Source organism: Pan troglodytes, chromosome 14 (genome assembly GCF_028858775.2).
Source record: "Pan troglodytes isolate AG18354 chromosome 14, NHGRI_mPanTro3-v2.0_pri, whole genome shotgun sequence".
Classification (NCBI taxonomy): Eukaryota; Metazoa; Chordata; class Mammalia; order Primates; family Hominidae; genus Pan; species Pan troglodytes.
In genome coordinates, this window is record NC_072412.2 from 108387400 (window position 1) to 108412638 (window position 25239).

A 25239-nucleotide genomic window follows, 5' to 3' on the forward strand; every position below is an offset into this window, starting at 1 on the left:
AAATTTTTGTTTTAACCGTGAACCTCTTGTGTATGAATAATGCTCAGAAAAAAAAAATTTCTTAAATGAATGAATCTTCCCCAAGCCCAGTGCAGTTGGCACCTGCCCTCTTTTCTGTCACGGTACATATAAGGAAATACATTCCACAAACCCACATAGTCGCTGTCATTTATCACAAGTGTTTCCCCAAATTACAAAGTCTTAATACTTCTTTGTCTCCTAATTTTTTACCTGTGTTTTTTAAAAACATTTCTTTACATGCCATAAAATTCACTCATTTGAAGTGTACCATTCAATGATTTTCAGTAATTTTAAAACCATTTGCAACCATCACTGTAATTTAAGAACATTTCCATTATCCCCCTGAAAAGTATTTGCGCAGTTACAGTTGAGATAGGAGATCAGCAGGACTTTCCGAGCACTGATCACCACCTGCTGAGCAAAACAAGATCTGGTCAGAACAGGATGCCCTAAAAAAACGGCCGAAACTGCCCTAAAGAAACAGGCCCAAGCCAGCTAAAACCAGGATGGTGACCAAAGTGACCTCTAGTGCCCTCACTGCTCATTATACACTAATTATAATACATGAACATGCTACAACACTTCCACCAGCACTCTGACAGTTTACAAATGCCATGGCAATGCCCAGACCTTACCTTATATGGTTTAAAAACGGAAGAATTCTCAGTTCCAGGGGAACTCCCCACCCCTTTTCTAGAAAATTCGTGAATAACCCACCCCTTATTTAGCGTACGATGAAGGAGTAGGTATAAATATAGCTAGCCAGTGGCCGGGTGCCCTGGCCCATGCCTGTAATCCCAGCACTTTGGGAGACCAAGGCGGGTGGATCACCTGAGGTCAGGAGTTGGAGACCAGCCTGGCCAACACGGTGAAACCCGGCATCTACCAAAAACACAAAAATTAGTCAGGCGTAGTGGCAGGCACCTGTAGTCCCAGCTACTCGGGAGCTGAGGCAGGAGAACTGCTTGAACCCTGGAGGCAGAGGTTGCAAAGCCGAGAAGAGAGCACCACTGCACTCCAGGCTGGGCAACAGAGCGAGACTCCGTCTCTCTCTCTCTCTCTCTCTCTCTCTCTCTCTCTCTATACATACACACACACACATATACATATGTGTATATATACACACATATATATACGTACTATATATAGTATAAATACTATATATGTATACATATATTGTATAAATACTATATATAGTATTTATGTGTGTATGTATATACTATATGTATATTTATGTATATATGTATATACTATATACATATAGTATAAATGCTATATACATATAGTATAAATGCTATATACATATAGTATAAATGCTATATATGTATATATGTGTGTATATATACACATATGTATATATAACATGTATATATACACATATGTATATATAACATGTATATATGTTTATATACATATGTATATATTATATGTATGTATATATTATATATGTGTATATATATTATATGTATGTATATACATATAATATATATAGCTAGCCAGCAATCCATGAGTGTTACTCTGCCTGTGGGGTAGCCCTGCTCAGTTTACCAGAAGCAATTTTCCTGTGCTTTGTTGCTCTAATGTACTTGCTTTGCTTTCATTTTACTGTCAGTTTGCTCTTGAATCCTTTCCTGTGCAAAGTCAAGAACCCTCTCAGGCTGAGCTCCAATTTTGGGATTCACTGGCATTACAGCCATTCTCTGTTCCTACCCCTAACCCCGGGCAACCACTAACATACTTTCTGTCTCTCTGGATTTGCCTTTTCTGGACAGTTCATATAAATGGAGTCCTACACTGTATGGTCGTATGCCTCTAGCCTCTTGCACTTAGGATAATGTTTTCAAGGTTTATCCATGCTGTGACATGCATCAGTACTTTGCACCTTGTTACAACTCATATATTTTTATTGCCAAATAGTATTCAGCATTTTTGAGTATCCATTCACCAGTTGGTGGACATTTGAATTGTTTACACTTTTTGGTTATTATGAATAATTCTGCTGTGCCATTCAGAGAAACAAAAGGCGATGTGACGACAGAAGCGGAGAGATTTGAAGATGCCAAGATGCTGGCTGAGAAGATGGAAGAGGGGCCTCAAGACAAGAAATATAAGGACTGCAGCTCTAGAAGCTGGAAATAGCAAGGAAAAGTTTTCCCCTCTCAGAGACTCCAGAAGGAATCAGCCCTGCCAATACCTTGACATGAGCTCTGTGAAACTGGTTTCGGACTCTGACCTCCAAAACTCTGAAAGAATAATTTATGTTGTTTTCAACCACATAAGTTTGTGGTAATTTATCATAGCAACAATAGGAAACTAATACAAAAGCTTTATTTATGAACCAAAAATTGAATTTCATATATGCTTCTCATGTAATGAGATACTCTTCTTTTTACGTTTTTCAGCCACTTAGCAATGTTGAGATCATTCTTAGTTTGCAGGCTGTACAAACACTGGTGGTGGCTCAGATTTGGCCTGTGGGCTATAGTTTGAAATATCCTAAATTAAATATTAGTGCAATTAATTCAGCCATGTATTAAAATAATAATATGTAATAACCCTGGGTTTGTTTTTTTTTTAAACCCTGGGGTTTTATAATGTTTCAAAAATTAGAATGCTATTAATGTAATCCATTACAGATTAATGCAGCAAAAACAAAGCCAAATAAAACATGAGCATTTCAATAGATGACTTAAAAACATTTAATAAAATTTAATGCCTTTCCTATTGAAAAAGGAAATAAGTCAGTATTAGATTGGAAATGTATTGTTTTAATAGTGGTTGTTTATCATAAACTATACCAAACATTTTACTCGACATAGAAAAATCTGTAGCATCTTTGATGATCCAATCTAAAGTAGCCACCACTACCTACCCCACTTTTCTCTATAATACCCTGTTTTTATTTATGACAATCCATAATTATCTTGTTTAGTTTTTACTTGTTAATTTCATTCTTTTTCAGAATAGACAGCAGTTGTTCACTTCTGTATCCTTAGAGCACAGTACAATGTCTGGCACATATTAGGTGCTCAACAGTTGTTGAACAAATTCCCATTTGTAATGCTAACTTTATGTGTCAAGTTGGCTGATCCAGGGTGCCTAGATAAGTGGTCACACATTATTCTGCATGTTTTGATGAGGGTGTTTTGGGATAAGATTACCATTTAAATCAGTGAACTGTGAGTAAAGCAGATTGCCCTCTGTAACGTGGGGGGGGCCTCATCCAGTTAACTGAAGGAGTAAGTAGAACAAAAGACTAGCCTCCCTTGAGCAAGAGGGAATTCTGTCAGCAGACCTCCTTCAGGCTTGAACTGCAATACTAATCTCTCCTGGGTCTCCAGCCTAATGGTCTTTGGACTTTAACTGCAGATTTTGGACTTGCTAGCCTCTATAATTGTGTGAACCAATTTCTTAAAATAAATCCTTATGAACACACACACACACACACACACACACACCCTTCTATTGGTCATATTTATCTGGAGAATCCTGACTAATGATATACCAATGAAGTCTGAAAGACAATAAGAATGCTTGTTGTCACCACAATCATTCAACATTATGCTAGAAGTTCCAGCCAATGCAATAAGGACAGAAAATAAATAAGATTATAAATATGGTAAAGAAGATACACTGTCAGTTTCAAATATGACTGTGTTTGAGAAAAAACAAGTGAAATGTATTAGAGCTAATAAAATCGTTCGTTAAGGGGTTGGGTACAGAACATATATAAAAATCTATAGTTTTCTTAGCTACATTAAATAACCAGCTAGTGAGACCCTGTCTCTACGAAAAAAAACACCCAAAAAACAAAAAACATAATCTTTTGAGCATTAAAAGACACTGAAATGAGAGTCTAAGACATACCATAAAGTAGGATGTATGCAGCATATACCACAAAGTACTAACTCCAAAATATGTCTATGAATCCAGCAGGAAGTTGAACAACTTAGTAGGGAAATAAGTAAAAATTTAAAAAGATTAAAAATTTTACAGGAAAGGCAACACAAATGGCTCATAACCACAAAATGGTCAACCTCATTAATAATCAGAGAAATGAAAATTAAAACATAATGTGTTACCATTGTGTACTAATCAGATTGGCAAAAAATTTGTAAGTCTGATAATATCAACTGTTAGCAGAAAGTAAAACAACTGCAAATTCTGTACAGCCCTGGAAAGAGCATAAACTGGGACAACCAATTTGGAATCATTTAACATTATCGAGTGAAATAACAGGTGTACATTCCTTATAACCCAGTAATTCCACTTCTAATCAAATGTGGCCAAGAAACATGAATAAGAATGTTTGCTGTAGCACTGATTGACATTCCCCCCAAATGAGAGGAATCCAAATGTCCATCTGCAATGGACGGTAAAATAAAGTGATCATATTTATATGGTGAAGTACTGTCCACATATAAAAAATGAATAAGGCTGGGTGTGGTGGCTCATGCCTGTAATCCTAGCACTTTGGGAGGCCGAGGCTGGCATAGCACTTGAGTTCAGGAGTTTGAGACAACCTTGGGCAACATGCTGAAACCCTCTCTCTACTAAAAATACAAAACATTAGCCGGGCAAGGCAGGCACCTATAATCCCAGCTACTCAGGAGACTGAGGCAGGAGAATCGCTTGAACCTGGGAGGTGGAGGTTGAAGTGAGCCAAGATTGTGCCATTGCACTCCAGCCTGAGTGACAGAGTGTGACTCGGTCTAAAAAAAAAAATAGGCAAGTAACAACAACAAAAATTTGATACGATTCCATTTATATCAATTTCAAAATAGGCAAGAGTAAACTCTACTGCTTAGGGAAGTGTATGTAGGTGGTAAAACTAAAAAGCAAGAAAAAGATTATCACAGCCATCATGTTTGTGGTTACCTGGGAGCAGAGAGGAAATGTGATAAGAGGAGGCACTGTGGTCACCTCTAAGCAATGTTCTATTTCTGAACCCGAGTGGAAATGTCGAAGAAAAACCAGAGCTGGACGATAGTTAAAGTGGTAAAAAAACAGATGTTATTCAGGACTATTGCAACAGGGGAAAAGACACTTCAGTATAGGATTGGACTCAATTCTGAATACAGCATGGTTAAATGGGCATTTATAGCCAAGGAGCAGGGTAGGGAGTCAGTGGATGGAAAATTACTAAGAGGAAATGCATCAGGGTGACAGAGATTCTGGTTAAATAGACCAAATGGGATTCTAGCTGAAAACAGGCCAGCACGATCAGACATGACCTGGGGGATGGTAGAGGATGAGGAAGCAGATTAGATATAAAGTGTGGTCACATATGGAGGGTGGGGGATTTTTGTGAAACTGAATTAGCAGGGTTCTTGCTAAAATTGAATTTTATAAGGCAGTGCACAGATAGGCCTACGACAAGGTTCAGGAGGCTGATGAAAGGATGGTGATATGGTTTGGCTGTGTCCCTACCCAAATCTCATCTTGTGGCAGGCCAGGTCTCACTAACGCAGGCCTCCATACAACAGTTTCAGTACTGACTGAGTGGTTAAATTAAATGTTAAAAGCCAGCGTCCTTATACAAAGGCTGGAATGTAACAACAGCCCACCAAGAGTTTTGCCTAGGCCTTTCCTGAACCTTAAAGCATGATTAAACAAGTTTTATTGGGGGCCTGAAGAAACTCCCAAGGCCTCCATAAACTAATTTATTGGGAGTCTGAAGGAAATCCCTAAACCTTCGTGATTTAGTAGGAGACAAGATAAGGGTAATCACCCCAGCACCTGGACTCATTTAGATTAAGTACATTTACTGAGTCTCCAGAGAAAGGTCTTCAAGACTCAGACCTTAGTTACAGATTAAAAGAAGTTAATCACTTATGTGTTTAGATGAATGCATACTTAAATATAGACATATAGCTTGGAAGGTATATAGGCTCTGGAAAACTTTGTAATTTTCAGTCGGTCTGGTGATAATTTCCAGGCCTTCTCCCTGTAGCTGGTTACAGAAATAAAAACTCTCTTCCTCCCCAGTTCATCTGCATCTTGTTATTGGGCCACGAGAAATAGTAGCCTGACTCTCAGTTTGGTCTGGGAACAATCTTGAATTGTAGTTCCCGTAATCCCCATGTGTCATGGGATGGACCCAGTGGGAGGTAATTGAATCACAGGGGCAGTTACCCCCATGCTGTTCTCAAGATAGCGAGTGAGTTCTCACAAGATCTGATGGTTTTATAAGGGGCTTTTCTCCCTTTGTTCAGCACTTCTTCCAGCTGGCATGTGAAGAAGGATGTATTCACTTCCCCTTCCACCATGATTGTAAATTTCCTGAGGCCTTCCAGCCCTGTGGAACTGTGAGTCAATTAAACCTCTTTCCCTTATAAATTACCCAGTTGTGGGTATGTCTTTTATTAGCAGCGTGAGAATGGACTAATACAGTAAATTGGTACTGCAGAGAGTGAGGTGCTGCTGTAAAGATACCCAAAGAATGTGGAAGTGACTTTGGAACTGGGTAACGGGCAGAGGCTAGAACAGTTTGGAGGGCTCAGAAGAAGACAGGAAAATGTGGAAAAGTTTGGAACTTCCTAGAGACTTGGAGGGCTTAGAAGACAGAAAGACATGGGAAAGTCTGGAACTTCCTAGAGACTTGTGGAATGGCTTTGACCAAAATGCTGATTGTGATATGGACAATGAAGTCCAGGCTGAGGTGGTGTCAGATGGAGATGAGAAACTTGTTGGGAACTGGAATAAAGATGATGCTTGATATACTTTACCAAAGAGGCTGGCAGCATTTGGCCCCTGCCTTAGAGATCTGTGGAACTTTGAACTTGAGAGAGATGATTTAAGGTATCTGGCAGAAGAAATTTCTACATGGCAAAGCGTTCAAGAGGAAGCAGAGCATAAAAGTTTGGAAAATTTTCAGTTTGACAATGTAACAGAAAATAAAAACCCATTTTCTGGGGAGAAATCCAAGCTTGCTACAGAAATTTGCATAAACAAAAAGCCCAATGTTAATCATTAAGACAATGGGGAAATGTCTCCAGGGCATGTCAGAGACTTTCAAGGCAGCCTCTCCTATCACAGGCCCAGAGGCCTAGGAGGGAAAAATGGTTTTGGGGCCAGGCCCAGGGCCCCCTGCTGTGTGCAGCCTAGGGACTTGGTGGCTTGTGTCCTAGCCACTCTAGCTGTGGCTGAAAGGGACCAAGGTACAGCTTGGGCCATGGCTTCAGAGGGTGCAAGCCCCAAGCCTTGGCAGCTTACATATGGTGTTGAGCCTGCAGGTATGCAGAAGTCAATAATTGAAGTTTGGGAACCTCTGCTTAGATTTTAGAGGATGTATGGAAACACCTGGATGTTCAGGCTGGTTTGCTGTGGGGGCACAGCCCTCACTGCTAGGGCAGTGTGGAAGGGAAATGTGGGGTTGGGCCCCACACAAGAGTCCCCACGGGGGTAGTGCCAAGTGGAGCTGAAGAGGGGCACTGTCCTCCAGACCCAGAATGAGAGATCCACCAACAGCTTGCAGCTTGCACCTGGAAAAGCCGTAGACACTCAATGCCAGCTGTGGAAGCAGCTGGGGTGAGGGGCTGTGGCCTGCAAAGCCACAGGGGTAGAGCTGCCCAAGGCTGTCAGAGCCCACCTCTTGCATCAGTGTGACCTGGATGTGAGACATGGAGTCAAAGATTATTTTGGAGCTTTAAGATTTAATTACTGCCTTGTTGGATTTGGGGCTTGCATGAGGCTTATAGCCCCTTTGTTTTGGCCAATTTCTCCCATTTGGAACAGGTATATTTACCCAATGCCTGTACCTCCATTGTATCTAGGAAGTAACTAACTTGTGTTTGATTTTACAGGCTCATAGGTGGAAGAGACTTGCCTTGTCTCAGATGAAACTGTGGACTTGGACTTTTGGGTTAATGATGAAATAAGACTTTGGGGAACTGTTGGGAAGGCATGATTGTGTTTTGAAATGTGAGATGTGAGATTTGGGAGGGGCCGGGGTGGAATGATATGGTTTGGCTGTGTCCCCACCCAAATCTCACCTTGAATTGTAGTTCCCATAATCCCCACATGTTGTGGGAGAGACCTGGTGGGAGGTAATTGATTTATGGGGACAGTTACCTTCATGCTGTTCTTGTGATAGTGAGTGAGTTCTCACGAGATCTGATGGTTTTATAAGAGGTTTTTCCCCTTTGCTTGGTGCTTTCTCCTTGCCGCCATGTGAGGAAAGACTTGTTTGCTTCCCCTTCTGCCATGATTGCAAGTTTCCTGAGGTCTCCTCAGCCCTGTGGAACTGTGAGTCAATTAAACCTCTTTTCTTTATAAATTACCCAGTCTCAGGTATGTCTTTATTAGCAGCGAGAGAATGGACTAATACACGTGGTCAAGCAAAGAATCTTTGTCAGTGATTACATGGATGTTTTCTTATAATTAAATTGCAGATATATGTTTAAATTGCAGATATATGTTTTATATTCTTCTGTATGTCTATTTCAAGATTCAAAATAATTTAGAAAAAATTATTTGACTGGAAGATGAATGGAAGAGAGAATATTAGGTAAAGGAATTTGTAGAATATGATATATGGTTCAGTGTTCAGATTTTTAGTTCTTTTTAAATTCTTTTAACTGCATTTCAAAGTGATTTTCATTCATTCATTTACTCATTGTGTTAATGCCATTTTTGTGTTGCTATAAAGAAATACCTGAGGCTGGGTAATTTCTAAAGAAAAGAGATTTATTTTGGTTCATCGTTCTGCAGGCTGTATAGGAAGTGTGGTGCCAGCATCTGCTTCTGGAGAGGGCTTCAGGAAGCTTCCAACCACGGTGGAAGGCAAAGGGGAGCCAGGGTATCAGGTGGCAAGAGAGGGAGCAACACAGAGAGAGGGGGAGGTGCCACACCTTTTAAAACCACCAGATCATGTGAACTCACAGTGAGAACTCACTTGTCACTGCAAGGATGGTGCCAGGCCATTCATGAGGGATCCACCCCTAAGATACAAACATCTCCCACCGGGCCCCATCTCCACCACTCGGAATTACATTTCAACATAAGATTTGGAAGGGACAAACATCAAAACCATATCACCCATTAGATATTTATTCAGTCTTTCTAGTTGCTGGCACTCTATTAGACGTTAGGACTACCCAGAAGAAAGGCCTGGTCTCTGAGGTCATGGCACTTAAAATCTAGTAAGGATAAAATATGTGCTGAAGGATGTGTAAGCCAGTTGAAGAAAAGAGGGCCAAGACATTCCAGGACAAGGGAAAGGCAAGAGCCAGGAAGGTAAGGACACAGGCATCGACAGAACTGGGAGAGGACTCGTTCTTCCAGAGGACAGTATTGATACTAGAAAGTGCTGAGAGATTTGACTAAAGATGCAGGTAGAGGCCATATAATGACTGGCCTTGTACGAAGTATTAGCTAGAATTAAGTTTGGCTGAATACCCACAATAATTTGGGCTTAAAAGGAGACAGGGGTTCATTGCTTTGTCATTTAAAACCAGTCTGGGCAGGTGCTCTGGGCTGCTGTGCATCAAGGACCCAGATTCTCTCTGTTTTTACTGCTCTCTGTTCCAAACACGGCTAATAATTAGCACAACGTAGTCCTTTAAAATAAAGGTGGTTTTATTATAAAATTCTAAAAATGTACTTTAAAGTACAGTCATGAGAATACTGCATAAGTAGAAACGTGTCTTCATACTGCAATCACACAGATTTTATATTGTCCATGGAATTAATACTTAAAAAAATTCTTCTTTTTAGTTAAGAAGAGTCTTCAGAGCACCATTATTCTAATAGAAGTTATTTTGCATATCAGAGTTCATCTTTGGTCTGCAATTAAGAAGCAAAATATTTAGAGCTATCAAGAAGTCTTACACAAGTGAAGAAGACTTACATTCATTTGTTAATTATTTTCCTGTAAAGATGAGAGGGAGCCAAGATGCTGCTAGAGGCTTTTAGGGCTTGGGACTATTTCCAGAGGCCCAGAGTCAGCTAAGGGTAAAATCACTTGTGTTTCATAGCCTACTGATAAGGAACCCAAACATCCATGGGCTGTACTACTGTAAAGGCCTCATGTTATGAACAGTAGTGGTGAAAGACTAGGATAGACAATGAGCAAAAAATAAACGAAGCTATCATTCTGGCCCCTAACTTCTACTAATCAGTGGAAGAAACTGGCTGGGTACCTCCTCTCAATTACGTAGATGAAGATAAATAACTGAGCAGGAGTGGAGCAAGGAAGCTGCCAATCTCACTTAGAGCCAAAGTGAGAAGTGTTCTGATACCAAATCACGGATTGGTGAGGGGGATCCTTTCGATTTGGCAATTCTTGTTTTATCATTGGTTTTAACTGATTTTTATGGCCTTGGAGCACTGACAGAGTTAACAATGATGATGAACCACCTCTGAGGGCCAGTTGGTTAGTGGTTAATGAGTTCTATAAAAAACAAAGACAAAAATAAAACAACCAAAATTCTGATTTGTAGCATGTGCTGATTGTCATGGTGTAAATACTCCTATCAGGATGATTCCAAGCTACCAAAAATTTAACTAGTATGCAAAATTCCTGAATATTTATCAGTGGGTGAGCTCATATAAGCTGGTTCTGTCACATCACTGGGGCCAGCCTCACCTTAATTCCTTTTACACCTCCTTGAGAGGTAGACATAATAATTGCCAAATCTGCCTTCTTGTCTTTGGTTATAATACCACAATTTTGAACTTGTCCATTCAGAAACCTAATTATGTTGCCTAAAATGTTAAGTCAGCATATGTTACACACACACACACACACACACACACACACACACACACACACTCTAGTTTATGCAATTTACATTCCTTCAAACAAACAAAAATCATAATCAAAGCAACAGTCCCCTGCCACACTATAGCTTTATATACAAGCACACGCAATCACAATCTGATGATGAGAGATTGGTTTTTGCTTTGCTATAATCCAGCTAGATGATTTTGAGCACAATTCCTTTTTGGGCTCAGTTTTGTTAACCATAAAATGAAGGCATTTACTGGATGACTTCTAAGGTCCTTTCTACCTTAAAAGTCCAGATGTGAATCTGACTTTCATTTTTATCAATGAGATCCTTATGTAGTGGTATCAACTGAGATGACTTTCAAATGAAGAATTGGAAAACATCAATAATCGTGGTTACATATTTTTCCTTCTCTAAACTGGGATGATGAACTTTGCCAAACTTATCTCATGAGGAGATGAGGGCATCAGATGATACACATGAAAATATTTTTCAGACTGTAAGCATCCATTCAAATAGGGTGTGAGCTGGATTCTCACATTATAAAAGACTTCCCTCCACTTTGCCAGGGAGCTACCATGTCTTCTCAATTAACTGCATTGTAGCATCCTTTCTTGAGCACTGCTATCTTTTATACGTATCTCTCTGGCAGACTGAATTGCTTGGAGACCTCGAGAGGAACTCAAATATTTGCTGCCTGATTGAATGACTATAGGAATAAAAGCAAGTTTGGATCAATGTTAGTTTTTACTCTGACACTGGCCATAAGCTCAGTTCTGGTTACCTTTTTCCTATGGCAAGTACAAGGGAAGAGGTCGTCCTCAGTCTGTGGTTCTACCCTTTTCATGCCCTCTCGGATTTGGGGCTCACTCACTTGTAAATTGGCATATTCCTGTTTAAGCAACAATATAAAAGCATTCCTTATAAAACACTTTATATCCACCCAATGAGACGGGCTAGAATATATGAAGACTATGATTCATTTAACTCATGTGTGTCAAACTGTGATCTGCATAGTCCGTCATCTATACCAGTTCTGAACATCAATGGTAGAGCATCTGAGAGGAGACCATCCTTTGAATACTGGCTGCCTATTCCTAACAGACATCTCTTTATTCTATCCTAAATTTCCATGACTTTTTTTTTTAACCATCTTCTGCCTCACAGTAAAAATAATTTTGCACACAATCTTCCCTAGACTGAGAATGTGAAGACAGAGACTATTCTGCTTTCCTTATCATGGCTTGCACAAGCCTCCATCATCATCTTCATTTATCACGTGCTTACTCTGAGTGAAGCACTGTGCTAAGTACGTATGCTAAATGAATGAACACTGCCCCATGGATCCTTAGAAATTCACATGGTAAATCCCCCCAGTTTATTCATTTTACACGGTTTGTCCTCTGCTTCCCTCCATCAAGGGAAGGTTACAAAATGGGGAGGAGGAGTACAGGCCAGAAATACACCAACTTTGATCTGTAGCAGAGCCTCAGATATGGGGCTCAGTATCTGCAACTGTGAGATAAAAATCTTAATCTAGATCTAGTACTATTATTAGCCAAGAACTTGTTTACTACCTGATTTTTTTTTTTTTTTTTTTGAGACAGAATTTCACTCTTGTCACCCAGGCTGGAGTGCAGGGGTATGATCTCGGCTCACTGCAACTTCCACTTCCCGGGTTCAAGTGATTCTCCTGCCTCAGCCTCCCGAGTAGCTGGGATTATAGGTGTGCACAACCACACCCGGCTAATTTTTGTATTTTTAGTAGAGACGGGGTTTCACCATGTTGGCCAGGCTGGTATCAAACTCCTGACCTCAGGTGATCTGTCTGCCTCAGCCTCCCAAAGTGCTGGGATTACAGGTGTGAGCCACTGCACCCGGCCTACTACCACATTTTTAAAAGAGTCCTTTAAGTCGTCGGATATGCTTGATTACAATCTCTAAATGCTTGGGTCCATGGAAATAATTTCCAAGGGAAGTCAAGGCTCATACGGAGTCAAGACAAGAGGCCCAAACACACCTGGCACTGTTTAGACAAAGAAATGGTAAGGCAGCAGCAATGTAACACAAAGAGAACATACAAATCCATGCACCGTAACTTTGTAGGATCAGAGGCCAATTTCTTAGTCAAACATCACATAGTTCTAATATTAATAGTTTTCGCTTAATATTGTAACATTTTCCATTAGCTAATCTTTGGTTTTCAACTTTTTTTTATGATTGCTTAATATTTGTCTCTGATTTTCATCCACAGAAGTATATATATCTCCCTATAGTAACATATGTTTAGAAATTGTTAAGTAAAATATTATTTGTTCTTAACATGTCTACTTATAAGTTACGTGATGATTTTCTTGGAAAATACTGACCTGGAAAAGTTTGAAATAATAACAGAATATGTCATCGCCCATGAGATTATTTCTTGCAAATTCTTGTCCTGCTTTTGCTATCTTTTTGGCCTACAGGAAGAACAACGACAAAATCCTGTAATAGAATCCATTTTTCCCATGCAGGCATCTGCAAACTGCTCTTCAGAGTATGTATACGTTGGGGCAACTGTGGGAAATAATATCTTTGGGGGTAGTCTCATTGTAAAACAGAACATTTAACAGAGTACGTTTGTTTAAATCAGAGGGAGGTTTCTAAGACTTAAAAGTTTGAGAAGTCATATTGGACCTTCTAGAACTAAGCCTCTCCTGGAGAGACAAGGTTGTACACCAAGCAAACTGACGACTTTGTAAACGCAAGATGAAGCTTAGCCAGCTGCCTTCACAAATTTCAGGAGACAATTAGCTTAAAGTTTATTGCATTCCATCCCTCTTTATTTCTGTATTTATGGCTGCATCTACTTCTGAATCAATCCCTCATTTTAACCTGGAGCCTGTTAGTGACTCCTGCCAGACTGGCCATCTTACAATTTTCACATTGCTAGTGGAGGCAATGCTTGTGGCTCAGAGCAACGCTACTTGAAAGGAAAGTGTAATCAAGGCCACAGTTTAGCTTTTTGTTGTTGTTGTTGTTGTTTGAGACGGAGTTTTGCTCTTGTTGCCCAGGCTGGAGTGCAATGGTGTGGTCTCGGCTCACTGCAACCTCCGCCTCCCAGGTTCAAGTGATTCTCCTGCCTCAGCCTCCCCAGTAGCTGGGATTACAGGCACCCATCACCACGCCAGCTTATTTTTGTATTTTTAGTAGAGATGGGGTTTGACCATGTTAGCCAGGCTGGTCTTGAACTCCTGACCTCAGGTGATCTGCCTGCCTCAGCCTTCCAAAGTGCTGGGATTACAGGCACGAGCCACCGCACCCAGCCTAGCTTTTTGTTTCACATGCAGAGTGGAGAGTTAATGTAAGATGCAGTGCCCGCTGTGTTCAGCCTAGGGGAACTGCCGTGCCATCTATGGGCAGGCAGCTTCCCATTTACAGGCCAAAGTCTATTACGTGAACATCCTGGATGCTCTCCAGGTACAATACATTTCAAAAGGACCCATGATATTGGGAAACAAGTGGAAATAAGCCTTCAAGGAGACTAACCTTACCTCTTCATCGTGATCTTTCGCCCATTTAAGTTTTTCTAGCAGATCGCTCAGGTTGCTCTTAACTGGAATGTAGTGTTTCCAGGGCTGCAGCTCATTGTAAAAATGTTCATAGTAGATGGAGTCCTGCTTCAGCACAACACTGTCACCAACTAGCAAATATGGCAGGCGATAAGCTGCTACAGTGCCATCGATATTTATTTGATACTTATGCTGCAAAACAATGGTAAAGTCTAAGAACCTCCATTCAATTTCCTTTTCTCCACTCTATTCTCCTTCCCATCCCACACATAAACCTTTGCAATCCTCAGACACAATTTGGTCAGCTTCCACGCTCTGCCTTTGCCGTTTAGTAAGTGTTATTAAACAACAGGTTGATCTAGAGCTAAATGCTCATTTTGATGTGCTTCTCAGTTTTACAAAGGATACAAATCTAGTGTTGAAGCAGCGAATACAATCATACTGCTGTCCTAAGGCTGCAACATAAGGAAGGATGGATTCATTTGTGACTTTTTGTAATTCTCCTGCTACTTTATTGATTGTAAATGTGCCCCTAATGATGGCATATTCTGAGCCATGTTAACCGTATTATTTACGTATTTATTTTGAGACAGAGTCTCGCTCTGTCACTCAGGCTGGAGTGTAGTGGCGTGATCTCAGCTCACTGCAACTTCCACCTCCCGGGATCAAGTGATTCTTGTGCCTCAGCATCCCAAGTCGCTGGGATTAGAGGCACGCACCACCACGCCCAGCTAATTTTTGTATTTTTAGTAGAGATGCGGTTTCACCATGTTGGCCAGGCTGGTCTCGAACCCTGGAACTCAGGTGATCTGCCTGCCTCAGCCTCCCAAAGTGCTGGGATTATAGGCGTGAGCCATCACGCCTGGCTAACCGTATTTTTTAAACACCCAGACATATGTCTTAAAGAAATTAGCAAGCTCTGGAGCAAGAACACCTATGAATAAAACTATTCATAGAACTGTGGTAATCTATCATCTTTAGTTGCAGAAAATTCAACAGGCAGGAATAAAGCCAAGGCAGGATGGAGCACCCCTCCACTGAGGAAGGTTGGCTAGTATCCTTTCACTTTGGTTATAATCATTTCTTTCAAAAATCTTTGGGATATGCATATAGAAAAATACTGACAATTCAACTTTAACATTCTTTAGGTCAACCTGCCTCAACAAAACCCATCAAAAGAAAATTTGGTCATCTACAGGGCAGACAGAACTCGTTAATCACTTGTCTTCCCACATACAGAGGACAGATGATGACCTTTTTCACCTCTCTCTCTACCATGGGGGACTTCAGAAACGACTCCATGGTCTAAAGAGCAGGGTGCTGCCCACTGCCTTATAAAGGGAGTTGTTAGAAAAAGGACTACTCCCCAGGAACCATGCGGAATCCACATTCTAGACACAGAAAGCAAACCCTAATTCCCAGGCAGAACATTTGGATGAGTTTCACGTCATTCCCCCGAGAAGGCCTGGTAAGAAACAAGTAGTTTATATCTTCCTTATTCTGTTGTGATAACATGGCTCTGGGGAAAAGTATTTGTAAAATGACTTACATGTAAGTATTAATAAAAGCATATTTGGAGGTGACATGTGCTTATCTCAAGGGTTAGCTGGAAAAAAATTATAGCTCTATCCAGGCTCCAAACTCCCTTGATGCGCATTTAATATCAAGACTGGGCAGTGAGGGCAGACCCTGGTTGCCAAAACAGTCCCCAGCACCCCCATGTCTCAATATTCGCTCAATTTTGTGCTAACTTCTCCCACCTCTTGAAATTTGCAGGCCTCAATTTCCCTTCCCAAAGCACTATGTACAAATACATTAGAAAAACACAAAAGATTAGCTACTGATTAAGTCATACCTTGAAGAAATCAAAAAATGAAATGTGTTTCACAATGGGACCATACAGGTTTTCATCGTGTTTAAAGAAGAAAAAGTTGGTGAAAGCAGCGTCTATGAGTTCCGGGTATTTTCTACTGAGTTTAACCAGCTCGAGTCTCTCTTTGCGGCTGTCTCGCCCTCTCCAGACGGCAGTGGAATTTTTGCTTTCCCAGGGAGGACCCGTGTTAGCTTGCACGGACATCATATCCAGACTTACCCTAGAAGACAAAGTGCAACAGATTTTCCTCCCAAATCATCATATCACAAAGGTTGTTGCAAAAGAACTCACCAAAGAAAGAAAACCAAGGCTCTGGGCCAACCCTGACTTATCTCTCACCGGCCCATGGTTTCCAGAACAGAATCAGTCAAATCGTATGTAGGCATCACGATATCCTTGGAATCTGTGGAGCCACACCAGGAAAAGATCGGATGGATGTTTGAATTGGATTTCTTTTTTTCCAAAGGCCAGTCTCCCAAATTAACAAAGAACTCCACATCTGGCATCTTCACCTAGAAAAAACAAAACAAGGAGCTTATTCACATTTCCTGCATTGGATAATACATTGTATTTATCAATTTAAATTTGAAATTGCATTAATGAAAGGCCAATGTTACATGTTTCAGGTAATAATAATTATCTTGGTTTGAATAGTGGGCAATGTTTCAGAATATGGTCACATGTATAAGTATTCTATGCTCCCTATGAAAGGGATGAAACTGCAAAAGCAATCTCTGTTCTAATACTGCGAACAGCCTCTAAGATGATCAAAGAGAAAGAGAATTATTGGAAAATGATTTAAAAAATAGCACTTGGGACTCTAACCCTAGTTTCTTGCTAGTGAGCCAGATGGTTCCATTTTAAAAAACATACACCAGGTAGGTGGCGGGACCAGGATTTGAACTCAGGAAGCCCAACACCAACAGCAACATAGTAAGTTTCAAGCTATGCTTCCTTCCTGTACTGGCAAATGGCATGAATATGTAAAGAGGATATGTTTTATCTAGTCACAGAAAATGTTTAGAGTATTTACAAAACAACAGATATACATTTTTAAGGCCAGAAAAGCACTGACCAGTCTGAGAAGCATCTTGAGAAACCGAAGTCCTGAAGAACATTCTCATTTTCCCATGGATTGACAAAGAGGAGCAAGAGAAGTATGACGGTACTCTGATGTCTTAGTTTAAAGGAGGCTTAATATTGATGCTATATAACTACCTACATTCAGAATTAACAGACTGTAAGTGCTTTGAAATCTTGAAAAAAAGGCATTATGATTTTCCATGAGTAGTTTAATCAAGATATACATGCAAATTATTCAACAAATAAATATTATAATAGATTACAAATAAATATACATTTGGTAAAAATGTTGGTAGAGTCTTTCACATCCACCATTTTGACATTACTTTCAAACCATTCCACTAGAACCCAACAAAAGCCCATTATCCCAAGGAATGGGATTCAGTACAAGGCAAGTCATCTTTGGACTCAAAGTTAGTTTAGTACCAAAATAATTTTATGATAAGGCATTTTTCTTTCCTCTATAAAATATTGTGTCCCTGCAAAAGATATGCTGAAGTCTTAAATCCCAGTGTCTCAGAATGACCTTATTTGGAAATAGGGTTGTTGCAGATATTAGTTAGCATGAGGTCATACTGGAGTAGGCTGGGCCATTAATCCACTATGCTGTGTCCTTATAAGACGAGACCCAGAGACATGAGGGGAGAAGCCCACGTGATGACAGAGGCAGAGATGGGAGGATGCAGCTGCAAACCAAGGAACACCAAAGATGGAGGGCCACTGCCAGCAGCCAGGAAGAGGCAGGAAAGGAAAGGAAAGGATCATCTCAGAGGGAGCTGGCCTCCTGACACTTTAATTTTTTTTGGGGGGGGACAGGATCTCACTCTTGTCACCCAGGCCTTGGGAGTGCAGTGGCGTGATCTCGGCTCATGCAGCCTCGACCTCCTAGGTTCAAGCGATCTTCCTGCCTCAGCTCCCCATTAGCTGAAACTACTACGGGCTAATTTTTGTATTTTTTGTAGAGACAGGTCTTCACCATGTTGCCCAGCCTGGTCTCAAGCTCCTGGGCTCAAGTGATCCACCCGCTTTGACCTCCTAAAGTGCTAGGATTACAGGCGTGAGCCATGGCACCTAGCTGACACTTTGATTTTGGACATCTGGCCTCCATAACTGCCAGAGAATACATTTCTGTTATTTTAAGGCTTCCAGTTTGTAGCACTTTGTTAAGGCAGCCCTAGGAAACAAACGCAGGTACCTGAAATAACAGAAAGCTTCAGAATAGTATTATCATAAGGCTCCAGAAGAGAATACCCTGATAGTGTTATAATTTGTATTTTGAAAAATTATCCTGTAAAATCTGGGCTTAAATTATCTATTAGAGCTAAGAGAAAATATATACTTACCTTTCTAGTCAAAGAAAGTAGTATGGCATCCATGAAAATTCTAAAACCTACATGTTCACCATGAGTCTTGATATAAACCTAAAAGAGAATTTACCATTTATTATGTTAGTCTAAAAACGCTGGCAGACTTCACTGAGGAAAAGCTTGTCACAGTGCTCATTCGAATGATGTTTATAAAATGATTTAGCTAATTGTAGCCAAATGTTCAAAACAAGAAAAAAAAATCACTAAAACAAACAAGCAAAAAATCATGTGTTGTACCTTGTTATCCTTTAAGGTGTAGTGACATAGGCTCTGCCTCTGTCCAAATCTTTTTGGGATTTCTACTGCAATCTTTTCTGGATCCACAGCAGGGAAATGTGCCAGATCTCTCTGAATCTGAGCAATGGTTTCAGGGCAGTTCATCTCCCGTAGCCAGGCTGCACTATCTTGCAGAGGACAGTCACAGTTCTCATGGTAAACCGGCCCTATTTACATAAGAATAACAAAGTACAACAGTGATCATTTCACTCAGCATTTGAAACTTGTAATAAATATTTATAATGTGGCTTCATGAATTTTGCTTAGTTACATAGGAAGAGCATTTTCATTGAAAACACATTTTAAGAGAATTACAGGCCAGCAAGGTTGGCTCATGTCTGTAATCCCAGCACTTTGGGAGGCTGAGGCAGGAGGACAGCCTGAGCCCAGGAGTTCAGGACCAGCCTGGGCAACACAGGGAGACCATGTCTCTACAAAAAATAAAACATTAGCTTGGTGTGTTGGCATGCACCTGTGGTTTCAGCTACTTGGGAGGCTGACGTGGGAGGATCACTTGAGCCCAGGAGGTTGAAGCTGCAGTGAGCCATGTTTGCACCACTCCACCCTGGGCAAGACAGTGAGACCCTGTTTCAAAGAACAAAAAAGTAATACATTTTTACTATACTGGGGCATTGCAAGTAAGTCAGCCTTCTACTCTGACAGCTCTTCACAGTGAAGTTTTGTGATATTTTCATAATAAGGTCTACTTTGCATGAGTTCAAAAGAAAGGAAATAGAGGCTGGGTGCAGTGGCTTACGTCTGTAATACCAGCACTTTGGGAGGCTGAGGTGGGTGGATAACTTGAGGTCAGGAGTTTGAGACCAGCCTGGCCAACATGTTGAAACCCCATCTCTACTAAAAATACAAAAAAGTTTAGCTGGGTATGGTGGTGTGTGCCTGAAATCTCAGCTACTCAGGAGGCTGAGGCATGACAATAGCTTGAATCTGGGAGGTGAAGGTTGCAGTGAGCGGAGATTGTGCCACTGCACTCCAGCTTGGGGGACAGAGTGAGACTCTTGTTTTAAAAAATAAAGACAACAGATACTTGGTTTATGTCTATGGTAATATTACAGCTCATTATTCCTTATGTTTTGCAGACTGAAGAATAACCAAATACTGGTAAAAGGGTATCAGAGGAGCATACCTATTTTAATGAAAGACAAAAGTGATATGATTTAATATTTTGATGGTCTGTTATACAAACAGGTTCTTAAAGTGTCTAAGGTACTTTTCTCAATAAGTAAATCATCAATAACAGCAAAAATAAACAAGGAACTGCTATTCTTTTTTTTTAAGAATTATTAAGGAGGAAAAGTAGGCTGGGTGCTTGGCTCATGCCTGTAATCCCAGCACTTTGGGAGGCTGAGGCGGGCGGATCACAAGGTCAGGAGATCGAGACCATCCTGGTCAACATGGTGAAACCCCGTCTCTACTAAAAATACAAAAATTAGCCAGGTGTTGTGGCGCGTGCCTGTAGTCTCAGCTATTTGGGAGGCTGAGGCAGCAGAATCGCTTGAACCCGGGAGGCAGAGCTTGCAGTGAGCCGAGATTGCGCCACTGCACTCTAGGCTAGCGACAGAGCGAGACACCACCTCAAAAAAAAAAAAAAAAAAAAAAAAAGCAAAAGTAGCTGGGTACAGTGGCTCATGCCTGTAATCCTAGCACTTTGGGAGACTGAGGTGGGCAGATCACTTGAGCTCCAGGGTTCGGGACCGGCCTGAGCAACATGGCAAAACCCTGTTTCTACAAAAAATACAAAAATTAGTGGGGCATGGTGGTGAGTGCCTGTAGTCCCAGCTACTCATGCAGCTGAGGTGGGAGGATTGCTTGAACCCAGGAGGTCGAGGCTGCAGTAAGCAGTGATTGCACCACTGCACTCCAGCCTGGGCAACAGAGCGAGACCCTGTCTCAACAACAACGGCAACGAAAAGAAGCAAAAGTAATTCTCAAAACAGTCCACTTCACTAATTTTATAACAAATTAATTACAGTCTGCACTGAGGTTTTTACTGTTATTCCTTTTTATAATTCTCAGATCCCACCTAACCCAGGCAGTGGCTGACAATGGAATATCTTTTTAAGGTTTAGTGGGTGATACTGTACCAGGCAGTACTGGCAGAATGTAGGAAAGGAACCTAGACACTCTTAAAAAGTGTTTACCTTTTCTTACTTCTCTGCAGAGTTCACAAAAAAAAAAAAAAAAAAAAAAGTTTACTTTTCTTGGGGTTGTTAAGGGGGGACAAGATTTCTGCCTTTGTATATACACTGCTTCCCTACTGTCTTGTGGTACTGTCGCCTGTAAGAGGGAAGGAGATGGCTCTAGGTAATAAAACTGTACTCTCATCCTATATAAGAAACATCAGAATGGCCGAGCATGGTGGCTCACGCCTGTAATCCCAGCACTTTGGGAGGCTGAGGCAGGCAGATCATGAGGTCAAGAGATCGAAACCATCCTGGTCAACATGGTGAAATCCTGTCTCTACTAAAAATACAAAAATTAGCCTGGCATGATGGTGCGTGCCTGTAATCCCAGCTACATGGGAGGCTGAGGCAGGATAATCGCTTGAACCCGGAAGGCGGAGCTTGCAGTGAGCCAAGACTGCGCCATCGCACTCCAGCCTTGCGACAGAGCGAGACTTTGCCTCAAAAAAAAAAAAAAAAAGAAATGTCAGAGAATTTCTCTGGGAAAATGGCATTGGAACAAAGACAAAAAAACAACCACCAGTGCGCTCCTTGTCTTTCGAGCTATCTCCCTTCCTGAAGTGATCTACCTAATTTCAATAACACTTATCAGTTACTTAAGTCATATCTTTCCAATTAAGAAAGTATCATATATGAGCATGCACACAGCTTGATTATTCTTGCTAATGTATGTCTTCGCGGAGTAAATTCTCTACTAATATGTTCCCTGCTCTTTAGCAAATCAGAATTTCCATTCAAATCTTGAATGTCTTTTTACCAGGACTCATAACTTAGCTTTCAAGTAGAAAGCCTTTATTTTTCTTCTTTCAGTAAAAAAAAAATTTATATATATATATATATCATGCCAAGTTGTTTTTGTTGATGGAATAACATATATTATTTTATTCAAATACTGCTGTTATAAAATTATATTCCAAATTACCTTTTAAAATATATGGAGATTTGGCCACATGTTGCCCTTGGAATTTAACTTCCACCTTCAGATTTTTGTAGCTTGCATACATTCTGTATCTTACTATGAAGGACCCATCTTTTCGGTCTAAAACCTGGACTCCGACTCTAGTGAATTGCTCCTCTGGTGCTGAGACTTTCACCTGGAAGACCCTTTCGCCTGGAGAAGACGTGAATCTGTGATGAAAAGGCGACGGGGGAGATAAACAGATTTTAACGAACAAACACACAATGGTTATGCTCTTCAGTCTGGAAACTTGATTATTCTCCTCCACATTCTTCCTCTAACATATGATTGCTTCTTTTTCTCTTATGCTTTTAGTACCAGAATGAATATGATGGATCAGAGATTTAAAAAAATGAGGATGACAATGGCCAAGATAACATGAAACAGTTTCATTAAACAGTCACAATGGAGTATGTTAAGACTATTAATCTATATAAGCATAGAACATACTCATGCATTCCATATGGAAAAATATTCTTACTAACTTATTTCATGCCATCACATCTGGATATTTGTGATCAAATGGTGCTCCCAAAGATAATGATCTTATTTTGAAAAATCTCTGCCAATGAATCTTTACAATATCAGTATTATAAATCACGCTCAGGCCTGGCACTGTGGCCCATGCCTACTATCTCAGCACCTTGGGATGCCAAGGAGGGACGACTGCTTGAGGCCAGGAGTTCGAGATCAGCCTGGGCAACAAGGTGAGATCCTGTCTCTACAAATAATAATAATAATAATCATAATAATGATAATAATAATAAACAAATAGCCAGGCGAGGTGGCACACACCTGTAGTCCCAACTACTAGGGAGGCTGAGGTGGGAGGATAGCTTCAGCCTGGGAAGTTGAGGGTACAGTGAGCTGTGATTGCACCACTGCACTCCAGACTAGGCTAGGAAGTGAAACCCTGTCTTAAAAAAAAAAAAAATCATGCTCAGCCATGGGCAAAAGCAAAGTAGTAGGTAGTGTATCATCTTTTGCCAAATAACAAAATTTACAACCTGCCTTTTACTTGACAACCTTTTATTCCAGTATTTTTTTCTGTATGAAATACACACGGTCAGCATCCACCAATAATAGAGACAATCATTTCAGAAGTATATGAATTATAAAAATAAGTTTTAAGTATGATGTTAAAGTATTAAATTCATTGGAACAAAATATTTGTTACAATCGTATAGGAGATTAATACTTCGATACTTTCCTTCCGAACTCTGAAGTTTCAAATAGTACTTCATTTTTCTTTTTCAGTTTCAAAACATGCTTACCTGCAGATGTCTCCTTGAAAATTGAGGGCCGCACCAGAGAAAGATGAAGCCCATCAAGTCTCTAACAACTAGGTTTAAATCCCTTATAACAGCTTATGCGAAAAGTAGTTAGAAACAGTATTTCCAGCAAAGTGGAGGGACTTTGTCTTGCCCTGATAATGTGGGAATCTGAATCAAAATTGCTAGGAGATTATTTTATATGTTATATACAATACATTATATGGCATATATTATAATTCGGAACAATTTCTACAGCTACAGAGAAAAATTGGTAACCAAATATCCTGGAATATAAACTGCTGTGGAGAAACGAGTTCTTGGAAAGAAAAATCTTAAAAGGAGAAACAGACTTAACCGCCATCCAAAATAGGTAAGGAGCCGTTTCTCGACTTACTTATTCCCTGATGTATCCACTGCCTGAATATAGAAATAGCGGGCGGGAAGGACGACGTCTGCTTTTAGCCCGGGTCCCCATATTTCGCTCTTCTCCGGGCTCAGCTGCCTTTCTCCGCCGGTCTCGGCGAGGGCTGGAACTGTCGCCAGAAAGAAGCAATAAAGTAGCAAAGTGCCAAACATTTACAAGACGGACTCTCGAAATGATCCACCGATAAATGAAGAAGTGTAAGAGGTGGACAGAAGCAGCCAAGGCTTCGGCAGGGACCCACCGGCCGATCGCAGCAGCCAACGCGACTGCAAAGGGTGCCGCCCGGCGTGCAGGGCAGGCGCGCGGGTCTCCGCGACCCCAGGACAATCAACGCCCGTGCCCCGGCGCGCCCAGGTGAGGGTCCCCTGGCGTTCTGCTGTCCCGGCCGAGAACCGCGCTGCTCCTCTCTCTCAGGACAATGATGAACTTGAGTTGCTCCTGCCACTGGAGCATCATTTGGGAGCGAATCCGTCTCAGGTTCCAGCCAAGGTGTAGGGCGAGGGGATTGGCCCGTGCGTCGGGCCAGGCTCAGTAACGCCTTCTCCAAGTGGATGGCGGGGTGGACACGCGTCCCGGCGCCCCGGGCTCCCTGGGATATGTAGTTCGCGACAGGACGAGCGGAAATACTGCCAGGTTTTTACCACCTCTCGCCCATTTATTTACTTTTCGGTCACCGCTTTCGGGGGACAGATAAACACCACAGATGCCCATCAAAGGGGCGCACGGGTCTGGAGGCGCAGCTCAGGTTTTTGCGTTGGTCACCCTGCCCTCCGCACGTGCAGAGGGCAGGCATAAAGCACCTTGAAAGGAAGGTGCTGTCAATGCTATCCGACGACCTGTCGCCGGGCACCGCAGCATCCTCGCGCGCTCCGATGGGACGAGGGACGCCGGCCCCAGGGTAACAGGAGGCGCCTCGCCGGCCGCGCGCTGGATGCTGTGATCCAGGTCCGGAGCCGGGTTCCGCCGCGGCCGCAGCGACCCGACCCCACCCGACAGGCCAGAGGTACCCCGGGGCGGGGGGCAGGGGCCGAGGTGGCGGCCGGCTGTGCGCTCTGAGCGCCTGGCCCTCCGCTGGGCACCTGGGCGCCGCCAGCCCGGCCTGCTGCCACTCTACGCGCAGCCACCTGGGCATTCACAATTTTTACTTAATTCGATACCGGCCTGGGCTGCCAGGGGTCATCGCCTCTCCGGAGCCCCGTGGCGTCCAGATGGAGGCCACTGCATGGGTGCGCGCTCTCCCGGGAAGGAGTAGGGGGAAGAGCTGGGTCGCAGGGGGAAGAGAAGCGCCAGGGAAAGAAGGGCCTAGCCCTGTGGTGAACAAAGCTCGATTAGGAGGTGTCCATGTGGATACCGGTGACCCCTGTGCGGCCGTCGGTCTCCACGCCACGCTGGGCAGGGTCCGGGAACCAGCGCGCAGCGGCAGTCGCCTTCCCCTGCACGCCAGCACCCGGGTCCGGGCCGCCGCCAGGAGTCACGGGCTC

General features: G+C 41.9%; 2 protein-coding genes across 7 annotated transcripts in view; one reads left to right on the forward strand and one right to left on the reverse strand.

The window, feature by feature from the left end:
* Nucleotides 1-91: 91 nt before the first annotated feature.
* Nucleotides 92-24294, reverse strand: POGLUT2 (protein O-glucosyltransferase 2). Of its 4 annotated transcripts, XM_063792304.1 has the most exons (11): nt 23729-24274; nt 22025-22230; nt 18863-19068; nt 18602-18679; nt 17251-17393; nt 16515-16687; nt 16158-16395; nt 14285-14494; nt 13121-13210; nt 11536-11643; nt 9583-9807 (listed from the first exon to the last, which is right to left on the reverse strand). In XM_063792304.1, exons 5-11 carry the CDS (start codon nt 17263-17265, stop codon nt 9790-9792), a joined length of 852 nt encoding a protein of 283 aa, XP_063648374.1. In that variant the 5' UTR covers nt 17266-17393; nt 18602-18679; nt 18863-19068; nt 22025-22230; nt 23729-24274; the 3' UTR covers nt 9583-9789. The 4 variants fall into 4 exon arrangements, with proteins under 4 accessions (XP_009425483.1, XP_063648374.1, XP_522713.2 ...); XM_522713.7 differs by lacking the exon at nt 17251-17393 and having other exon boundaries at nt 23729-24294; XM_009427208.5 differs by lacking the exons at nt 9583-9807; nt 11536-11643; nt 17251-17393 and adding an exon at nt 92-432.
* BIVM (basic, immunoglobulin-like variable motif containing) overlaps nt 24289-25239 on the forward strand; it is a 42880-nt gene continuing 41929 nt past the window's right edge. Inside the window, exon 1 of one of the 3 annotated variants that reach the window (XM_063791812.1) lies at nt 24289-24391. The gene's annotated coding sequence lies outside the window, so the exon portion shown is untranslated. 3 annotated transcript variants of the gene reach the window in all.